The 22,777-nt window shown below is 35.9% G+C and overlaps 1 protein-coding gene across 10 annotated transcripts in view; it reads left to right on the plus strand.

Annotated features, from left to right (window-relative positions):
* The window catches only part of DNM1L (dynamin 1 like), a 47,483-nt gene that overhangs the window by 2,299 nt on the left and 22,407 nt on the right, over window positions 1-22,777 (plus strand). For 4 of the 10 annotated variants that reach the window (XM_043562994.1, XM_043562995.1, XM_043562999.1 and 1 more), the window contains exons 2-6: window positions 14,466-14,613; window positions 18,192-18,230; window positions 19,706-19,752; window positions 20,150-20,221; window positions 22,567-22,653. In XM_043562994.1, the coding sequence (XP_043418929.1) occupies window positions 14,466-14,613; window positions 18,192-18,230; window positions 19,706-19,752; window positions 20,150-20,221; window positions 22,567-22,653 (393 nt within the window). The remainder of the gene's footprint in view (window positions 1-14,465; window positions 14,614-18,191; window positions 18,231-19,705; window positions 19,753-20,149; window positions 20,222-22,566; window positions 22,654-22,777) is intronic. The other 6 variants (XM_043562998.1, XM_043563002.1, XM_043562997.1 and 3 more) reach the window with 2 other exon arrangements.

Raw genomic sequence — 22,777 nt, forward strand, 5'->3', positions numbered from 1 at the left:
GTTTGAACTTATAACCCTGAGATCAAGAGGCACATGCGGTACTGACTGAGCCAGCCAAGTACCCAGGGAAATTAGTTTTTAAAGATTTAATGAAGGTTATCTCCATTTGCGTCTTTATTAGCTGTACTTCAGTCCTTTATTATTCAGGTACAGAATTAATAAATAAGGTTAGAAACAATGTCTTCCCCCCCCCCCCAAATCACTTCTGTTTGACTTGAATACTAGTATACCACTACTTTGTCCTCTGTGCCATTTAATGTTTTGTAATATACAGCACATGCATTACATTCACATTTAATGGAGTAGTGTACGATATTATCCAAACATAATAATAAATGTTCTGACTGGTAAACTTCTCAGTGGCAGTGATGATGTCTTCATAATACGGGTAGAGCCTCTCTCTTACACATTAACTACACCTTAAGTGGCTGTAGGTCCCATTTTGTTGAACTTTTTTTTAGAAGTGATTTGCAAACTTAGTATATGTAAGAATCACTTTGAAAATAAGTTCCTAGATTCCATCCCCAGAGATTTTGATTTTCAAATCTAGGTTGGGCCAGGCACTACAGGTGATTCTGATGCAGATGATTCATAGATCCCAATTGAAAAGTGTATTAGTGAGTCTTTGATTTTAAAATGCATGAAACTAGAAAAGATAGGGAAGCTGAGCCTAAGGGCATACCACCATTGAGTAGCATGTTGATATATGTGGCATTCTTGCTAATGTTTTAAATTTTGATTTGTTAAATTGCCCAAGTAATCCTTCTTTCAAGCCTATAGAGTTGGAAGAGTTGAGGAGAAGGAATCATGTTTATAGCTGTAGATCATTCACAACTTTAATGGTTTTAGCTAAATAGTTTCTTGTTGTTGTTTTTTTCTTTAACTGAGATCATCTGTGTGGAAAGAACAGAAGAGGGGAGAGAAAAGGTTGATACTTTTAGACCATGGTGTACTTTGCAGGTGGAGAGGAGATAAGACTTAAACAACTTTTGTGACTCAACTTGGGAAATTTAATCACTATTTTTTTAAGTTGAGAATAAGGGGGTGCCCTCCCAGGTATGTAATCTAAACCAGCACCCAGGGGCGCCTGGGTGGCTCAGTCAGTTAAGCGGCCGACTTCGGCTCAGGTCACGATCTTGCGGTCCGTGAGTTGGAGCCCCGCGTCGGGCTCTGCTGACCGCTCAGAGCCTGGAGCCTGTTTCAGATTCTGTGTCTCCCTCTCTCTCTGCCCCTACCCCGTTCATGCTCTGTCTCTCTCTGTCTCAAAAATAAATAAACGTTAAAAAAAAATTAAAAAAATTAAACAAAAACAAAACACCAGCACCCAGTATAGGAATCCTAGTAACATGACATTAACCTGAGACTCAAGAGTTGCTAGTAATGAACTTTTCACTTTACCTTTCATTTCAGTGATTTCAGCATTCTACCTTTAGGAATTCAGAAAGGAATCTTGGGTTTTAAATGACCAGTTTGCAAACCAACATTTTTTTTCTAACATTTTAAAATATAATTTATGTAACATAAAATCATCGTTATAGAATGTACAGCTCATTGGTTTTTAGTATATTCACAAGTTGTGCAACCATCACCATCTAATTCCAGAACATTTTTTTTTTTCCAGAACATTTTTATTATGCAAGAAAGAAACTCTGTACTCATTAGCAGTCATTCCTCATTTCATCCTTCCCCTGTCCCATCCCCTGGCAACCACTAATCTACTTTCTGTCTCTATGGATTTGCCTATTCTGGACATTTCATATAAATAGAATCATACAATATGTGGCTCTTTGTGTCTGGCTTCCTTTGCTCAGCATGATGTTTTTAAGTTCATCCATGTATTAATACTTCATTACTTTTTTTTTTTTTTGAAAGAGAAAGGGAGCTTGTGTGCATGGGGGGAGGAACAGAGGGAGAAGGAGAGAGAGAATCTTAAGGAGGCTCCACACCCAGCAAGAGCCTACATGGGGCTCCATCTCACGACTATGAGATCACGACCTGAGCCAAAATTAAGGGTCAGATACTTAACAAACTGAGCCGCTCAGGTGCCCCAGTACTTCATTACTTTTTATGGCTAAATAATATTCCATTGTATACATATGCCACATTTTGCTTATCCATTCTAGTTGATGAATATTGGGTTGTTTCCATTTTTTGGTTATGATGGAGAATATGAACATTGTTTGCAAGCTTTTGTCTGGACATGTTTTCAGTTCTCTTGGATATACAGTAAAACCTTGGATTGCGAGTTACTTGTTCTACGAGTGTTCCATAAGACGAGCAAACATTTCTAATAAATTTTAACTTGAAAAATGAGCAGTGTCTTGCAATATGAATAGTATGTGAAGATGAAAATCGCATGATCGCAACTGAGCCAATGGTTCTTGAAATTCGCTTTGATATATGAGTGCTTTGGATTACAAGCATGTTTCCAGAAAGAATTATGCTCTCAAACCAAGGTTTTACTTAGGAGTAGAATTGCTGTGTCATTTGGTAACTCTTGTTTAACTTTGAGAAACTGCCACATTGTTTTCCAGTGCGGCTGTACTATTTTACATTCCTTCCATCAGTGTTTGAGGGTTTCAGTTTCTGCACATCCTCACCAACTCTTGTTATTATCTTTTTATTTTTATTTATTTTTTTAATGTTTATTTTTGAGAGAGAGAAAGTGACAGACTGTGAGTGAAGGAGGGACTGTAGAGAGAGAAGGAGACACAGAATCTGAAGCATGCTCCAGGCTCCTTGCTGTCAGCACAGAGCCCGACGTGGGGCTTGAACCCATGGACCATGAGATCATGACCTGAGCTGAAGTCAGATGCTTAACCAACTGAGCCACCCAGCTGCCCTGTTATCATCTTTTTTAAAAAACTGCTAAATCATCCTAGAACTCTTTTACTTTAAAAAAAGCATGCCCTGCCCCCAGCACTGCTGTCTACATTTTAGTTCCTGAAATCTTGCTCTCTCCTGCTGGATGTGCCTTCATTTGTCCTGTGTTCTTAGAGGTGATAATTTCATGAAGTTTAGTAATTTGGTGCTAAATATTGATCATAGATTTCATTCCTGTATTGTTTTCTTGTGCATGTTCTTAGGTAAACTTATATATTTTCTCTTTTTTTTTTTCTAGTTTCTTTGTATGGTTCATGTGCTGCTTCCCTTTTTTTTTAAACTTAAAAATGAGGTGAAATTTCTGTAACATAAAACTTGCCATTTTAGAGGGTACAGTTCAGTGGCATTCAGTATATACATAATGTTGTGCAATCACCATCTCCTTCTAGTTCCAAAACATTTTTACCACCCAAAAGAAAATTCCATGCCCATTAAGCAGTTACTTCCTGTTCCTCCGTTCCTCCAGGCCCTGTAAACCACCAATCTTCTTTCTGTCTCTGTGGATTTACCTATTCTGGCTATTTCATAGAAATGGAATCATAAAATATGTTACCATTTATGTCTGACTTCTTTCACTACAGATAAAAAATGTTAAAAAGATAAGAAAAATAGGTGCACCTGGGTGGCTCAATTGGCTAAGCATCTGACACTTGATTTCAGCTCAGGTCATGATCTCACTGTTGTGAGATTGAGCTCCATGTTGGGCTCCCCATTAGGTATGGAGCATCCTTAAGATTCTCTCTCTCCCTTTCCCCCTCACCTGCTTGCTTGCATGCTTTCTCTCTCTCAAAAAAAAATATTAAGAAAAATAAAGAAAAATCACATTTATCTGTTGTATTAATATCAAAGAATTAAGAAGCGTCTCTTATAAAATGAAAAGTGAAAACTTAGTAAAAATTGAATCAGTTTTGGGTAATGTGTCATGAATGAATGTTTGCTACTCCCAACTGATGGTGGTTATCAGAGAGAAAACACTAAAAATATGACAAAACCTTTTCAGTGAAAGGCTCAATCTCACAGTATAAATCCAAAGTACTGTAGATTTCAGTACAGTACAATTCGGAAGAAACTAAAAGATGACACTGAGACCAGGCACACAAATCTCTAACCCTTGAATATATAGATATTGCATCGATTTGAGGATTATGTGAGGATGAAAAAAGCAGAAGACATACGGGTGCCAAGTGGATCATATTTTCAGAGTAAGCCACCTGTGACTTGCCATACTGGAAGTTCTGTAGCCACTTACCTTCCTAGAATGAGCGCAGACATTGGTTGTTTAAATCACCAGGGGAAAACACGCACCGATCTAGCCAGTTGTAGAGGAAGCCAATATTATTTATAATAGATAAAAAATGAGAACCTATAAACATGTTTGGTTTGTTTGCGAGTCTGTTGACATAATTTTTGTAATTGAAATATAATTGGCATATAGCATTGTATTAGTTTCATGGGTACAACATAATGATTATTTATATATATATGTATATATATATATGTGTGTGTATATATATATATATATATATATATATATATAGTGAAATGATCACAATAAATCTAGTTAATACTCATCACCACACATAGTTGCATTTTTTTCTTATGAAAATGTAAGATTTACTCTCTTGGCACCTGTCAAATATATAGTACAATATTATTATCTGTAGTCACCATACCGTACATTATATCCCCAGGACTTACTTCATTAGAAGTTTGTACCTTTGACCACCTTCACCCATTTCACTCACCCCTTGCTTCTGAGAGCTGCTAAGCTGTTCCCAGTATGTATGACTTTCTTTTTGCCTTTTTTTAGATTCCACATGTAAGTAAGATCATATGATATTTGTCTTTGGTTTATTTCACTTGGTATAATGCTGTCAGAGTCCTTCCATTTTGTTGCAAATATCAACACTTCTTTCCTTTTTTATGGCTGAATAATATTCCATTGTGCAGATGTATATATATTAGAGTAGTCTTTTAAGATCTTTTGTATTTCTGTGGTAACAGTTGTAATATCTCTTTTATTTCTAATTCGAGTTCTCTTTTTTTGTGGCAGGTCTGGTTAAAGGTTTGTCTATTTTTTTCTTTTCAAAAAAGCAGCTCTTAGTTTCACTGATTTTTTTTTCTTCCTGTTGTCTTTTTAGTCTCTGTTTCATTTATATCCACTTTGATCTTTGATATTTCCTTTACTAATTTTGGATTTACTCTTCCTTTTCTAGTTCCTTGAGATGTAAAGTTAGATTGTTTATTTGCTATCTTTTTTGTTTATTAATACAGGCATTTATCACTATGAAATTCTCTGTTAGAACTGCTTGTGCAGTTTTGGTATGTTATATTTCCATTTTAATTTGTTTCCAGCTATTTTTTAATTTTTTTTTTCATCCATTGGTTAATAGCATGCTTTTTAATCTCCACATACTAGTGAATTTTTCAGTCTTGTAATTGATTCCTGGTCATAGTATTGTAGTTGGAAAAGGCGTTTGATATAATTTCAGCATTCTTAAACTTACTAAGAATTTAATTAGGCCACTATTTTTGTGGCCTAATACATGATCTATCCTGGAGAGTGTTCCATGTATGCTTGAGAAGGGTGGGTATTCTGTTGCTTTTGGATGGAATGTTCTGTGTGTATCTCTTAAGTCCCATCTGGGCTAATGTGTTTTTTTCCTTAAATTTTAAGTCGAAGACACTTAACTTACAGTGTTATAATGTCGTTTCAGGTGTATAATACACTGATTCCACAATTCTGTACATTAGTGCTCATCATGACAAGCGTTCTCTTAAACCCCTTTACCTATTTTGCCCATTCCCCCCCGCCACCCACCTCACACCATGGGTTCTTTATATTTAAGAGTATGTTTCTTTGTTTGTCTCTTTTTCTTTGCTTCGTTTCTTAATTCCACATGTGTGTGAAATCATATGGTATTTGTCTTTCTCTGACTTATTTCATTTAGCATACTCTTTCCATGGCGTGTGTGTGTGTGTGTGTGTGTGTGTGTGTGTACGTGTACACCTCTCTCTGTCTGTCCGTCCTGTCTCTGTCTGTATCCATTCCTCTATAGATGGTCACTTGGGCTGCTTCCATAATTTTGCTTTTGTAAATAACGCGGCAGAAAATGAAAGGGTGCCTATGTCTTTTCAAATTAGTGTTTTTGTATTCTTTGGGTCAATACCCAGCAGTGGAACTATTGGATCATATAGCAATTCTATTTTTTTTTTATTTTAAAAAGTGTTTTTTGATGTTTACTTATTTATGAGAGAGACAGTGCGCATATGAGCCGGGGAAGAACAGAGTGGGGGGACAGAGGATCTGAAGGGGGCTCTGCACTGACAGCAGAGAGCCTGACGTGGGGCTCAAACTCACAATCGTGACCTAAGCCGAATTAGACACTTAACCTATTGAGCCACCCAGGCATCCCTTGCCCATTCTTAAATTGGATTATTTGCTTTTTTTTTTTTTTTGGTGTTAAGTTGTAGAAATTCTTTAGATTTTTTGGATACTAAACCTTTATCGGATATGTCCTTTGCAAATATCTTCTCCCATTCAGTAGATTGTGTTTTATTTTTGTCAACTGTTTTCCTTTGCTGTGCAGAACTTTTTATTTTGATGTAGTCCCAATAGTTTATTTTTACTTTTATTTCCCTTGCCTTAGGAGACATGTCTAGAAAAATATTGCTATGACAGATGTCAAGAGAAATTACTGCCTGTGCTCTCTTCTAGGATTTTTATGGTTTCAAGTCTCACAGTTAGGTCTTTAATCCATTTTGAGTGTATTTGTGTGTATGGTGTAAAATAGTGGTCCAGTTTGATTCTTTTGCACGTAGCTGTTCAGTTTTCCCTACACCATTTGTTGAGAAGAGACTATCTTTTTCCAGCTGCGTATTCTTCCCTTCTTTGTTATAGATCAGTTGACCATCATGGATTTATTTCTGGGCTCTCTATTCTGTTGATCTTTGTATCTGTTTTTGTGCCAGTACCATACAGTTTTGATTAGTACAGTTTTGTATTGTATATTGAAATCTGGGATTGTGATATTTCCAGTTTTGTTTTTGTTTTTGTTTTTGTTTTCCCCAGATTACTTTGGCTATTCAGGGTCTTTTGTGGTTCCATACAAATTTTAGGATTATTTGTTCTAGTTTTGTGAAAAGTGATGGTATTTTGATAGGGATTGCATTAAATCTGTAGATTGCTTTGGGTATATGGACATTTTAACAATATTTGTTCTTCCAATCCATGACCACAGAATGTCTTTCCAATTGTTTGTGTCATCTTCAGTTTCTTTCATCAGTGTTTTATAGTTTTCGGAAAGCAGGTCTTTTACCTCTTTGGTTGTTTATTCCTAGGTATTTTATTATTTTTGGTACAATTGTAAATAGGATTGTTTTCTTACCTTCTTTCTGTCGCCTCGTTATTAGTGTATAGAAATGCAACATATTTCTGTATATTGATTTTATATTCGGCAGCTCTCCTGAATTCATTTATTAGTTCTGGTAGATTTTTGGTGGAGTCTTTAGGATTTTCTATGTATAGAATCATGTCATTTGCCAATAATGAAAATTTTACTTTTTTCTTACCAATTTGAATGGCTTTTACTTCTTTTTCTTGTCTAATTGCTGTGGGTAGGACTTCCAGTACTATGTTGAATAAAAGTGGGGAGGTTGGACATCCTTATCTTGTTTCTGATCTTAGTGAGCTTTTCCTCATTGAGGATGTTGTTAGCTTTGGATTTTTCATACATTGCCTTTATTATGTTGAGGTATGTTTCCTCTAAACCTACTTTGTTGAGGGTTTTTTTTTTTTATTATAAATGGATGTTGTACTTTGTCAAATGATTTTTCTTTCTCTATTGAAATGATCATATTATTCTTATTGTTTGTTTTGTTGATGCGATTGATTGATTTGTGGATATTGAACTACCTTTGCATCCCAGAAATAAATCCCACTTGATCGTGGTGAATGACTTTTTTTTTTTTTTAATTTTTTTTTTCAACGTTTATTTATTTTTGGGACAGAGAGAGACAGAGCATGAACGGGGGAGGGGCAGAGAGAGAGGGAGACACAGAATCGGAAACAGGCTCCAGGCTCTCAGCCATCAGCCCAGAGCCTGACGCGGGGCTCGAACTCATGGTCATGGACCGTGAGATCGTGACCTGGCTGAAGTCGGACGCTTAACCGACTGCGCCACCCAGGCGCCCCTGAATGACTTTTTTAATGTATTGTTGGATTCAGTTTGCTAATATTTTGTTGAGGCTTTTTACATCTATGTTCATCAAAGATATTGGCCTATAGTTTTCTTTTTTTGTAGTGTCTTTATCTGGTTTTGGTATCAGGGTAATGCTGGCCTCAGAGATGAATTTGGAAGCTTTTCTTACTCTTCTATTTTTTGGAATAGTTTGAGAAGAATAGGTATTAACACTTCTTTAAACGTTTGGTAGAATTCACCCTTGAAGCCGTCTGGTCTTGGACTTTTGTTTGTTGGGAGTTTTTATTACCAATTCAATTTTGTTACTAGTTTTTTGAGAGGGGAGGAGGTGCAGAGAGAGGGGTGGGGACAGAAGATCTGAAGCAGGCTCTGCACTGACAGCAGTGAGCCAAATGTAGGGTTCGAACTCAAACTGCGAGATCATGATCTGAGCTGAAGTCAGACACTGAACTGGCTGAACCACCTTGGTGCCCCAGTTCGAACACATCCTTAAAAAGTAAAGCTTTTTTATTTCTTCCTCTATGTTTTGTGTATATGTTGTCATATTTTATGCATAATTTTCTTATTTCTAATAATGTCCTCTCCCACTCCCCCCCACCCCCATTTATAGAAGTCACTTTATCACTTTTTATAAGGCTGGTTTAGTGGTGATGAACTTCTTTAACATTTGTCTGAGAAACACTGTATCTCTCCTTCAATTCTGAATTGACCTTGGCAGGTTGAGTATTTTTGGTTGTGGTTTTTTTCCTTTCAGCACTTTGAATATATCATGCCATTCCCTTCTGGCCTGTAAAGTTTCTGCTGAAAAATCTGCTGATAGCCCTATGCAATTTCCCTTCTACATAACTCTTTTCTTCTTTCCTGCTGTTCTTAAAAGTCTCTTTAATTTTTGCCATTTAAATTGTTATATTGTCTTGGTGTGGCTTCCTTGAGTTCATCTTATTTGGAACTCTTTGGGCTTCCTGAACCTGGATGTCTGTTTCCTTCCCTAGGTTAGGGAAGTTTTCACTTAATGTTTCTTCACATCATTTTCTGCCCACCCCTTCCTTCCTTCCTTCCTTCCTTCCTTCCTTCCTTCCTTCCTTCCTTCCTTCCTTTTTCTTTCTTTCTTTCTTTCTTTCTTTCTTTCTTTCTTTCTTTCTTTCTTTCTTTCTTTCTTTCTTTTCTTCTTCTTTTGGGACCCCCATAATGTGAATGTTTATTTGCTTGATATTATCCAAGAGATCCCTTAGCCTTTACCATTTTTTAAAATGCTTTTTTCTCTTTGCTGTCCAACTTGGGTGTTTTCCAGTACCCTGTTTTCCAGATGCCGATCTGGTCTTCTTTATGTACTCTAATGTGCTGTTGATGTTTTCTAGTGTATTTTCCATTTTAGTTTCTGTTTTTTTCAGATTTGATTGGATCTTTTTTGTATTTAGTTTTTCTGAGGTTTTGCTTTTTTCTTTCATTCAGAGCATATTCTTCAGTCTCTGATTTTGCTTGACTTTGTAGGTGTCAAGCTACTTTTGTAGCTTGTAGGTGTGACAGCTACTTTTCCTAAACTTGAAGGAGTGGTCTTGAGTATAATTGTACCCTGTGTACACTGTGTGTGCCAGGTGACTTTGGCTGGCTGGAGCTGTATCTGGAGTGGGCTGGGGTTCCTGGGGCACTCTGTGCTGGGCTGCCCTGGAAGGATGGCCAGCATGGAAGTGGGCATGGGATAGGGTGGTTCTGGGGCTTTCCACTCAGAGGGTGTCCTGGCAGGACAGCTGAAGTTGAGGGGAGTACAAGCTAGAGGGTCCCAGATCTCTCTTTGCAGAGGGTGCTCTGGTGAGACAACTAAAGCTGAAGTGGATGTGGGCTGGTCCCTGGGTTCTCCACACAGATGGTGCCCTGGCTAGATTGCTGAAGCTAAAATGGGAACAAGCTGGTATGTCTGGGGGTACTTAGTGCCGAGGTGCCTTGGCAGGGCAGTTGGAGCCACGGCTTGTGTGGTCCATGGTGTCCTGTAGTGCTCTCTGCCAAGAGTGCCCTAGCAAGCTGTCTGGAGCCAAAGTGGTATGGGCCTGTAGTGTTTTGCAGTGCTTTGTGCCTATGTCATGTTGACACGACAGCTGGAGCTGTAGTGAGTGCCCAGCAAGGGTTCCTTGCAGTTGTGACACACTGGCGCTGCCTGGATGGGATGGCGATGGTTGGTGTGGGTTAGGGACCCAGTGCTCTCTGAGGCAGTTGGCTGGCTGTGGCACCTGGAACCCTACTCCCTTTTGCACTATCAAGGTGGAGGATGGATGTAAACCGTGGCACTTGCCAGCCCCTCCCAATTGGAGAGAGTTCCGGGAGCTCCTCCATTATTTGGTGGAGTTGTATGCTGGATCTTTTATATACTAATTGCTTTTTTAAACCACAGCTTTTTCCTGTGCCCCAGGGCAGAACAGTCTGCTCTTGTATAGTCCCTTCATACTATCCCTCCCCACTTCAGTTCACAGCATTGGAGGTAGGGGTTCTCTTCCTTACAGTGTCTGGTTTCTCTGTCTCTCTTGTCATTTTCTATGTGTTCTGTGTTTTGTTGTGTAGCAGCTACTCAGTCAGCCCTCAGTTCTTTGGAGGAATTGCTATATAAGTAAGTGTAGATTTGGTGTGTCTGTTGAGGGGGAAAGTTCAGCATCTTCTTAAGTTGCCATCTTGGACAGGACCCTTACTTATTGTCACATTTTAAATTTGTGGTATCTAATTGTGTTTTTTATTATATCTCCCTGATTACTAATGAATATGATCATTCTAAATTTTTTCTTACCCTTTGTGGTGCTGTTTTTGTGAGTTTCTGTTCCTATCTCTGCACATTATTTTCTAATTATTCATCTTTTTCTCACTGATTTGTGGAAGTTACTTACACATTTTGCTTACTAGTTCTTTGTGAGTTAGAGGGATCACAAATATTTTCCTCTAATTTTTTTGTATGAGTAAAATAAATTTTAATTTTACTGTAGTTGGACTGTCACTTTTTTTTTCTTTAGTTTGTACATTTTATGTAGTAAGGAGTCATTCTCTATCTCAAAGTCAGGAAAGTATACTTTAATATTCTCTAATTAGTAAAGTTAGAATTTTTAAAATTTGTAATTCATCTTGAATTTTTCTCCTTTATTTTATTTTTCCATGGTTTTATTGAGGTGTTGTTTTTATAATGTGAAGTTTACCCACGTGAAATGTATAATCACTCGTTTTTAGCATGTCTGTAGAGTTTTGCAACTATCACCATAATTTACTTTTAGGTATTTCGTTACCTTAAAAAGAGACCTTGTATCCATTAGTAGTCATTTCCATTTCCCTCTGCCCCTAGTGCTTGGCATCCACTTAATCCAATTTCGTGTCTGTTCTGGACATTTCATATAATCAGGATCAGATAACATGTGGTCTTTTGACTGACTTCTTTCACTTAGCATAATGTTTTTGAGGTTTATCCATATTGTAGCATGTATCAACACTTTATTTCTTTCTGTGACTGAAAAACTGGGCAGGGTTTTGCACACACAGATAATAGGTGAATGAGAGAGATCTGTGGTAAAGTCTTAAGGGACTGGAGAACCTTCATGAAACTTTGAAAACTAACCAAACAAAGCTCCTTTCTAAGACCAGTTCTCGCAGTGAGAAGCAACTGAGAATACAACTGACCATCCCTGAAGAATACAGACAAAGGAAAGAGAAGATCCAGATAAAAGTGGTAGAGAGGAACAGAGACATGTTACCAGAAAACAAAGAACTATATTTTTGAACACTATATGGAGACAAAAGGGAGTTTTAGAGTGTAGAGTTAGAATTGTTATTCTAGGCCAAGTTTTTTCCTAAAGTTTAGAAAATGACTGTTGTCAAATCTCATACAAAGTTTTTTAAAGAAAAATGAGACTCAGAATAACATTCTTGTTGACAAGAAAGTATACCAGGAAGACATGTTGGCGAAACAGATGAAAACAACTAGATATTAAGACAAAAGGCAAGATAAGGCATTAAATAACAAGTGTGTATAGGAACAAATAAGAACTAGGTGGTAGAACTTACTGAAGTATTAGAAATGAAAGGAAATTTATTTTAGAAATGAGGACAGCTTAGAAGTAAAACAAGAACAAATAAACATAACATATAGTACCTTGAGAGAGAAAGATGTTGAAAAGGAAGAAACATTAAAAATAAAAAGGGTAGGGAAGAGGTGTAAAAAAGAATTTGATAGAGGGGCTCAGTCGATTAAGCATCTGACTCTTAATTTCAGCTTAAGTCTTGATCTCACACACAGTTCATAAGATTGAGCCCTGGGCGGCTGGCTCTGCACTGACAGCATGAAGCCTGCTTGGGATTCTCTCTCACCCTCTCTCTCTTTCTGCCCCTCCCCCACTTGCTCACATACTCGCTCTTTCTAAATATTAGGGAAAAAAATTGGGGGGTGGCTTCTGGGTGACTCAGATGGTTAAGTGTCCAACTTCGAATCAGGTCATGGTCTCGCAGTACGTAGGTTTGAGCCCTGCGTTGAGCTCTGTGCTGACAGCTCAGAGCCTGGAGCCTGGTCAGATTCTGTGTCTCCCCCTCTCTCTGTTCCTCCTCTGCTCACGCTCTGTCTCTCAAAAATAAACATTAAAAAAAATAATTTGACAGACATTGACATATTGAAAACAGGCAAAGAAGATCCAACATGTATATAATAGGAGTCCCCCCCCTCCCCCCCATTATTTAGGATTTTTGCCTTTGTGGAAAATATGAAAGTAAAAGTTGTACTAGTTGTGTCTAAGGAAAAGTGTAGTACAGGAAAAACAATCTATACAGAAAATACTAAATATAAAGTTAAGACGAAATTTATAAGCATTTAAGATGTATAAATAGAAATTAGGGTTTTTATATATTATTTGATTATTTATAATTTTTTTTAACGTTTATTTATTTTTGAGACAGAGAAAGACGGAGCATGAGTGGGGGAGGGGCAGAGAAAGAGGGAGACACAGAATCTGAAACAGGCTCCAGGCTCTGAGCGGTCAGCACAGAGCCCGACGCGGGGCTTGGACTCACAGACCGCGAGACCATGACCTGAACCAAAGTAGGACACTTAACCGACTGAGCCAGCCAGGCACCCCTTGATTATCGATTTACTAGTCTAATATCTGTGTTAAATTTCCTGAGGGTGATCATTGAATATGGTTGTATGGAAGAATGCCCTTGTGCATGCCCTTAGAGACAGATATGCTATATTTTTTAGAGATGAAGTGTCATGGTGTATGTAACTAACTCAGATAGGACAACAAAAGAAAAAGGTGTGTGTGTGTGTGCGCGCGCGCGCACGTGTGTGTGTGTAGAAAGAGACATAAAGCATATGTGTCCAATGTTAATATTCAGTGCATCTTTGTTAAGATATGAGCATTCACTGTTAATATTCTCAAAGCTCTTGTGGCTTTGAAAGTTTCAAAATAAAAAGTTGGGAAATATTCAGAACAAAAGTGAAGTACTTATGGATAAAGAAGCTTTATAAGCTAATAAGAAATGTAAAATGCCAGCATTTGAACAATCACTGAAAAAATACAAAAAACCTTTAAACAAAATGATCCTTGACTTCAATAATAAAGTCATGTAAATTTAAACGAGCTGTCAGTGTTCATCTATCAAAGTAGCAAAGATTCAAAAAAGTGATAATGCCCACTGCTAATGGGGCTGCAGCAGATTGAATGGGAAGTGTAGCTTGGTTCCTGCCTTCTTGTGTGTAGTCTGACAGCATCTGTGAACGCTTCAAATCTCTGTGCTCTTTAATCTTTAGCTCTTTAGCAATTTCATTTAATGAACTAAATCCAGTGAAGTAATAGGATAAGTGAGTAAGGTTATATGTATAAACCATGTGCACTGTAGCATTGTTAATGGTAGCAAAAACCATTTAAATGTCCAAGTCAAGTTTGGCTTTACACACTGTAGAATACTATTTGACCATTAAACACAGATGTTAGTATATTGATATGGAATATTATCTGTGATTGCTACATCAAAAATAAAAGCCGGTTAGAGAAAAATACATGTAGTACTACCCCATTTAAAGTAATATATTCTCATAGACATAACATTACGTGCCAGTATTACAGGTCTTGAAAACCTGGTTGGGAGAGTATCAAAAAAAGTAGGAAAATTACAGGAGAGTGGGACTTTATTTGGGGGGGGGGGTTGGGGGGAGAGTAGGACTTTAATCTCTCTTTTTGGAGTTTTTATTTTAAAGAAATAAAGATCATATAATAGAAAATAAAACTAAACTTTCATTTTAAAAGTCTTTGCAGTAATTTTTTCTTTAATTTCTTTGTATGGTGCTTTGTCAGTGTAGTCTTTTTAAGTTATTTAAAAAATCTATGTAGAAACTCATTTTGCTCTTGTGTATTCTGTTTTCAGAGCAGTGGAAAGAGCTCAGTGCTAGAAAGCCTAGTGGGGAGGGACCTGCTTCCCAGAGGCACTGGTATTGTCACCCGGAGACCTCTCATTCTGCAGCTAGTCCATGTTTCACCCGAAGATAAGCGAAAAACAACAGGAGAAGAAAATGGTAAATTTTAGAATCGGAATAAGAATTATTTAAAAATTCTTCATTTTTGCTTGAATCTTAAAAACACATTAGACCAGATTAGACCAGAAATTAGTGGTTATAACAAAAGCAGAATTCCTGTGAAGAGAGGTGGAATGCATCATTTCTCATGTAAAGAAAAAAAAACAGTAAGTTTTGAGGACCATAAGTAGAGTTGTTTGGAATACTACCTTTTTGGTAGTTCAGCTTATTAGTAAACTGTTGTTAATGTTTATGGAGAATTTAGTGAGATACTCAGTAAATAGAAATCAGTTATTTTAAAGAAAAATTTTTGTGTCTTTTGGAGTGTTTTAAGCTTTTTTCCCCTAGTGTTTAAAAACTGTTTTTACTTTTTTACTTTGATTTAGAAATTTAAATCATTTAGATTCTAGTTTAAAAATTTTAAATACACTTAAAATGATTTTGTTTTTTATTACAGCAGGGTTATCTCACCTTCCCTTTTCTGGTGTCACCATGTACTTGCTAATTTTGAATCTTTTGCCCTTCAAGCTAAGATGAATATTATTTTTAGAAAGAGTTTTGGTTTTTTATTTTTATCTTTTTTACTGTCCTTCTCTTGCCATGCTTACCTACATAGCACATACTATTTCGGTTTTAAGATCCACCCACTCCTCCAATAGCAAATGTGGAATATTAAAATGAGAAAAACATGTACTGTACTTTATAGCAGTTCTTTGGTTAAATTGAAAATATTTTGAGAAATGTGGTGTCTATCAGTGGCTATTAAATTGCTTATTAAGCGTGTGTCCTATTTATATTTATTTATATTAGTGAGGTTGGAATGTTTGACGAAAATAATATATTTAATCTTCCTTTTTAGTTCAGTGTTTGGCTCAGACTTTCTTATTTATAAGTCTGTAAAATAACTAATTACATTGGCAGCAGAGTACCATGTTTGTTACTCATCTGCAGAGATCTATTTTCAATGCAGTTTCATTCTACTTAGATTCTCATCTAAGAAGGGATGATAGTATTGATGAAATTGAAGTTACTTTAATTATTTTTTCTATTATTATAGGAGTATTGGTAGTGATAGCTTGTTTTTTTTTTTTAAGGAGAAAAAAAAAAAACCTATCATGAGCATCTGCAATGACTATAGAAAGTTAATCACTGAAGCAAGTTAATGAAGTTTAGATGTTAACAAGTAGTATTTTTGGATAGACTGCCAGAGGATATGTGGGAGCCTATTAATTAAGTGTATTAGGTAGCTTCTTGGTATATTATTCATCACTTTGTATTTCTATGATATTTGTTTAGTATTGAAATTCTAAGCCTCGAATTTAATCATGTTGAACTAACCTATGATTCAGCTTCAAATATATAGAATAATACTTAAAATTTCATTCCTACTAACTTACATCATGAAGTATACCAGAAAACTTAAAATCAGACATTAAGAAACTATATGGCATTAATTAGGTCTCTTTCTTTTAACCCTTTATTTTCTTCAGTCATCATGAAAAGGGCAAATGATAGATATCCTGTCTCTTAGAAACTGTAGATGTGGGTAGTGTTTGTAGAAAAAGGGGACATTTCAGCCACAGAAGTGTCAGTTCCTCAGTATCTCTGCTCATATGTTCACCATGTTTTGTTGATATCTCTCATCTTAGTGGTTGGTCAGCAAATCTGCACATCTTATCTATATATATATATATTTTTTTTTTCAAAGCTTAGTGTTTACATTTTATGTAAAAAAAAACCGCACAATATTTTGTATTACTTAAGACACACTTAATCCTCACTTAAAATGACAACTCAGCTACCCAGAACACAAACTAGATTTCATAAATTTTGAGTATTAAACTTCATGTGTATTATTAATAATTAGCATAGTTCCTTAGTTTTCTCATCAGATCCTCTTTATACTAAGGTAACCAATCTACCTGGCCATGAATCATTGTAACCCAGAGAAAATTAGAAACAAAGAAACAGATAAACATTTAGTTAGCCAGAAGAGTATGAACTACCTGACAGTCTGACAAACCAGAGAGGAGAAAGTAAGGAAAACATAATCAGACAGGAAAACTTAAAAGAAAGAAAAAATCAGTTTCTAACCATTTTGGATAGGGATTTATAGCCTCAGAGGGCTTTGTTATGTAACAAAGGCCGAAGTTTGCAATAATAGGCTGATTTAGAGCAGTATATTTTAGGATGACATGGAGCAGAATAATCAATCCATTTTATTTTTTCATTTTTTATTAAAATTTTTTTTTTTAACATTCATTTCTGAGAGACAGAGACATAGCATGAGCGGAAGGGGCAGAGAGAGAGGGAGACAGAATCCAAAGCAGGCTCCAGGCTCCAGGCTCCAGGCTCCAGGCTCCAAGCTGTCAGCACAGAGCCCAACACAGGGCTCAAACCCATGAACCGTGAAATCATGACCTGAGCCAAAGTTGGACACTTAACCGACTCAGCCACTCAGGCGCCCCAGAATAATCCATTTTAGATACAGGTCCATCAAAACTGACTAAAATAAAATATCTTAATGTTTAATATGTGTAATTATCAGGAAATTTTATGTAATGTGGAATCCTTCATTCTGTCAGCCAAGTAGGATAATTGAGGTGTCAGTATATTTATATAGTATTTCTCAGCTTGCTCCCCCTTTTGCCAGTGTGAAAGAATTTTCTGATAAAATCTTACTAAAAATAGATTCATACTGATTTAGTTTGAACTTTCAACTTCACATTTATCTTTCATATATTTTTAAGAATCCGTCTTTTTTGGGGCGCCTGTGTGGCGCAGTCGGTTAAGCGTCCGACTTCAGCCAGGTCACGATCTCCCGGTCTGGGAGTTCGAGCCCCGCGTCAGGCTCTGGGCTGATGGCTCAGAGCCTGGAGCCAGTTTCCGATTCTGTGTCTCCCTCTCTCTCTGCCCCTCCCCCGTTCATGCTCTGTCTCTCTCTGTCCCAAAAATAAATAAACGTTGAAAAAAAAAATTAAAAAAAAAAAAAAAGAATCAGTCTTTTTTCAGATTTCCTTTTAGACAAAATCCAAAAATAGCATGTTGATTAAAGACCAAAATTGTTTTTATGGTGTTCTTTTTAAATTCAGTATGTATTTTAAAGAAAATAATCCCTTATAAAAAGCTCATTCTTCATGAATAGGGTAAATACTCATATATATTTACTTTTGAGGTTTTGGAAAATGTGTTTGGTATGCTTTGTAGATTTTTTTGTGCCAGGCAATTTATCTTTTCCTACATATCAAATATTTATGGCAGATTTTTCGAGAGTGAATCAATTTTAATCCGGTTGTGTTAGAACTAGAAACCAGAAGTAATACAATTAGCTGTGATGGAAAATACCAGCAAATTATGGCACGTGGTATGCTTCATTTATATCACTTAAAACATATATATCCCTTTAGGTATTTACTATTAATTGTAATGGGAATTACAGTTGTAAATTTTGAAAAATTGGATGCTCCGTGCATTTGAAATGTGTTCAGGTTTCTGCAGATTTGACTTTTTAAAAAGATTTAAAATACTAGGGTTAAGCATTAAACTTATCATTCTGTGCTGTTTCTCTTTAACTGCAGACCCTGCTACATGGAAAAACTCAAGACACCTTTCTAAAGGTTTCCTTTATCCATTGTTTTTGGCCCTTTTTTTTCTAGTATGCCTGCATGTGTGCTTACGTACTCTTACAGGCTGTGTGCATTATTTTTCTTCCATTTTTATTTGCCTATCCACATTGATTGTAGGTGGTTCTTGTTACCTTTTGGCATTGCATCAGAATGCAGGGGTTTTTTTGGTGGTGAATGTAATTTATTTTATTTTTATTTTTAAAAACATGCTTGTTAAGCCAGACCTCTTTTAAACGATAAGGTAAATTAACCCCCCCCCCCCCCCTTTGGTACGTAGTAGCTGTCTCTGTGAGTTCTGTTCACCTAGATTACTCCAGTCCTCCAATGAGACTTCTTGGAAGAAGGTACTAAGCTTCAAGTAGGTGAGCATTTTATTAGCAAAAAGGATCCAGTTTTATTTACTTATTTCCACCAAAGAATTGAATCACTTTTTCTTCAATATTTATTTAACTATCTTTTAGTCATTTTTATTTTGATTTCAGGTGACCGATAAGAGTTATTCATGAACTCAGTCATTAGGATACTTAGAACTCTGAATTTGGCAAAAGAATAAAAAGCACAGAATAGCTGTGCTTAGGGGAGGCAGTTTGGTTACTTTTCTACAATTAAATGTTTCTAGTTTTTCTGAGAAAAATAAAACAAAACTTGCTCGCCAAGATTTAGACCACTTGAAACAGTGCCCACAGTGAATTATATTTTCCTTTTTTTTTCAAGAAGTGCAGGAAGAACAGACCTATTACTGGAAACTCATGGAGAGTAGCGACTCCATACAGTACATATGCTAGGGTCTGTCTGTCTCCTCCCACCCACAAACACTCATTTCATTGCTTTCTAACCTTCATTTCCAAGGGAAAACATAGTCTTGGCCCTGGTGGGAAAATCACCTTGAAAGTACATATAAGTTACAGGATAATTTTGCACTACTGAGAGAACTCTTTAAAGGAACAGCAAATTGTGACTTTATAGGTAACCAGCAGGAAACCAAATTTAAAAGAAAAACGTTTCATTTACATATTGCAAATTTTTACCTTGAGTTATTTGTGTAAATCTATTACATGTGCTTTTTGCATTACTCAGTAGGATTCTTAGTTTTTCTTCTGTTAGCCATTTGCTTGAGTTACTTTCATTGTATAAACTGCTTTTATGTGTAAGATATTTAAAAACAAAGCATATGCTTTTACCATAATATAATTACATACAAAATATGAAGAGAAATGAACAATTTTATTTTCAGACTCTAGATTTCAAATCTAGATTTCAAAAGGAAGATCTGTGAGTAACTCTCAAAAGTCATTTTTTGAAATATATGATAGTTTTTAAAATATGAAAGTATAATTTAGGAGGTCTTAAAATACTGCTTGTCAGTGGCAAAATAGGAACAAATAATATCGTGTTGCCTTTTTGAATTCCTAAGATAAAAAGGTAATTGCTATAGTTTCCAATAAATGGAGTTTTTCTTTTTCTAGGGGTTGAAGCAGAAGAATGGGGTAAATTTCTTCACACCAAAAATAAGGTAATCAATCACAAGAATATTATGAAGAGATAATATGTTGATACATTTTTTTGTACAAGTAGTTGATAATTTAGTTTCTTACGATTGGCAGTGTGTTAGGTTATCTTGAAGCAACTGCTCCTTGTAAAATAAATCTTATTTCTAACCATAGCAGTTTATTTGGAAGACACTTTATGTTGAGCCTTATTGTAATGTGGAAATTAACTGTTGTGGGGTCAGGCAGCTTTGAAAAGCTCATGTAAACTAAGACTCCTTGGCTTAGAAAATACATGTATATATTAGAATTTACTAATTCTCTGAAGCAGATCTGTAGACATCCTTGAAATTTATCAACCCCTCACTTAAGAACTATTGATCTTATCATGAACGTTGTCCTTTTTGTTTCAATAATTTTTAGCTTTACACGGATTTTGATGAAATTCGACAAGAAATTGAAAACGAAACAGAAAGGATTTCGGGAAATAATAAGGTAGGCATCTTTTTAGAGTTAGAATGTATAAACCTCAGTAAATATATCATTGAGAGTATTCTGTGTATAATGTGTTATGGGCATTGTAAATTCATAGTCCTGGTCTTTGAAACTAATGGAGTATTTTCACAAGTATATAAAAACCTTACTTAAAATCCCTTTTGTTTCTTAGAGCTTTCATATACTATCAAATATTTCATTTAGATGATTGTTTATCTTGTGATTTATATATCACTTATATAATTTTTGTATTTAATATTGCTATAGTAAGTTATTTTTTTCTGATGGATTGATTGTACTCTAACTCAAGAAGCATTATGTAACTTAGGAGATTTTGAACAGCTCTCTTACCTGAGTAAGGCTAGATTTACTTACGAAAGTAAAGAGAGAAGTTTTCTTTGATGAAAATGAAAACTAATGTTAACAACTTAATTCCTGTTTTCTAACATTGTGAAAATTAAAAAAAAAAAAAAAAATGTGTCTAAGATGCCATTAATCTTGACACCAAGCACTATCACTGCTTCTCATAAATGCTCTGTTTTCTCTCCTTTCTTTATCCTTAACTATCTTTCTGTTTCCTTCCTTTTTTCTTTTCTTTCTTTTCTTTTTTAACCTCCATTCTTGTATTATCCAAAGGCTACTTAATCCAGCAAGTGGGCCCTGGCCTAGTACTAATATTCGACAAGTATTCACTGAGCCCTTTGATCTGCCAGATGTTGTGCTGAAGAGGTTGTCCTGACACAAAGGCATTTTTGAGCCACGTCAATTCTTTATGTCTAGTCAGGATATTTATCTCTCTGACTAAGCTTTGTTCATTATTGAACTCTGGCCTGGTAACCTTTGAGTTACTGCTGCTGCTGCTACCATACTTCCCTGAATTTCTAATGATTGTGTTGTATAGAAGAGGTAGAAAAAGTGGCAGCAAACTAGATTAGCTTGTTGTCTGTCCTGTAATTATATCAGGGATAATTTTAACTTCGGGGATGTTATTAATCGTAGTACCAGTCTGAATTCTCTCCTGTGTCCCCATGGATTTACTGAACTTAGGAATTGGTGGTAATTTTACATAGGGCTAGAATTTATAATGGATGTGACTAGTGTTTCAGAAAGGAAAATTTTAGTTAAACTAGACTGAATGTCATGAAAGATGGAGTCTGTATACCAACAAGATGTTTAATTTATGGTGGGGATGTGATATACTTACCTAGCAGGTTTTCTCACCCACAGTGTCCAAAAGATGAGAAGTCCCCTACCCCCAAATCTGTGAAAAATCTCTTCTTTCCTAAATCATGTTTGTAATGAAGTAAATGATATTTTGATCTTATGTAAGTAATTTCATATGTATAAATATCTAAATGATTCCATATGCCTAACATAAAGCCCTGAGGGATTTAAAATATTTATGAGATTGGAGTTGTAAAGGCATTTGAGCAAAGCTTTGTATTGGACATGAGAAGGGAATGCCTGAGAAGTACACAAGCTGGGTAGGTATGCTGAATATCAGCACATGACTTTGGAACACTGATGTGTTTGAAATAGAAAAGTAGTTTGGAGTTATCTAATATAACTTAGAGTAAAGGATGTTTCAAAAAAGCTTTCTGTGAAATTAAAATTTTCAGTGGGTGTGTATGAAGGAAGATAAAAGGTAGGTAGATGAGAGGACATTTTAAAGGATAAAGAAGGGCATATGCAAAGACGAATGCACATTTTCTATGTGCCTTTTTACATGTAGCTGACTCAGCTCTAAAACTTGTAGAGGGCCAGTGGTGAAGAGAAGGCAGTGTGTATAATGATCTCAGTCTAGGGAAATAAAGGTATCTCTCACTATCCAAATTCTACTATTTGAATTCAGGAATCTGAAGATGCAGATAAATTTTCTGAGGAGTCTCTTAGAATATATGTTTTTGCTACCTGATATTCAAAGATTAGGAACCAAGTTGATGTGGATAACTTGTTACCTATGCCTCACTGTCTACTCAAGAACCTCATAAATTTGGATAGTGACACAGTGTTCTTTTGTTCAGCACTAAGTCTATTAAACGTACTTAAGAAATTGTATCTGTCTAGAACCAGAGAAAAGAATGTGGAATAATAAAGGAGAAATAAATTTTGTATATTAATGTTACAGGATTGAGTAAGCTTATAACCTGCTATATGGCTGGCTGGCTGCCTTACTTCCCATGGGTTTCATCAGGTTTTGATTGCTGAAATGTTTTAGGGATCATGGTTTAATTTGTATCTGAAAGCATCTAGAGTCTATCTACTTGAAATGAGATGTACTTTGCATTTTTATATTTCAATGAAATTTTAATGTGATTTTAATGTATTTTAAAACTTATTTTTAGGGAGTAAGCCCTGAGCCAATTCATCTTAAGATTTTTTCACCCAATGTTGTCAATCTGACACTTGTGGATTTGCCAGGAATGACCAAGGTAAAGATTAGTTGTTACTCATCGTGGATTTGGTCATGTTTGTTTTCACTCGAACAAATGTGGTTTTTACTTGACCTTATATGAGAATAATCAGCCTTTTTTTTTTTTTTTCCAGTCACCTTGA

The sequence above is a fragment of the Prionailurus bengalensis genome, chromosome B4 (assembly GCF_016509475.1).
Source record: "Prionailurus bengalensis isolate Pbe53 chromosome B4, Fcat_Pben_1.1_paternal_pri, whole genome shotgun sequence".
NCBI lineage: Eukaryota > Metazoa > Chordata > Mammalia > Carnivora > Felidae > Prionailurus > Prionailurus bengalensis.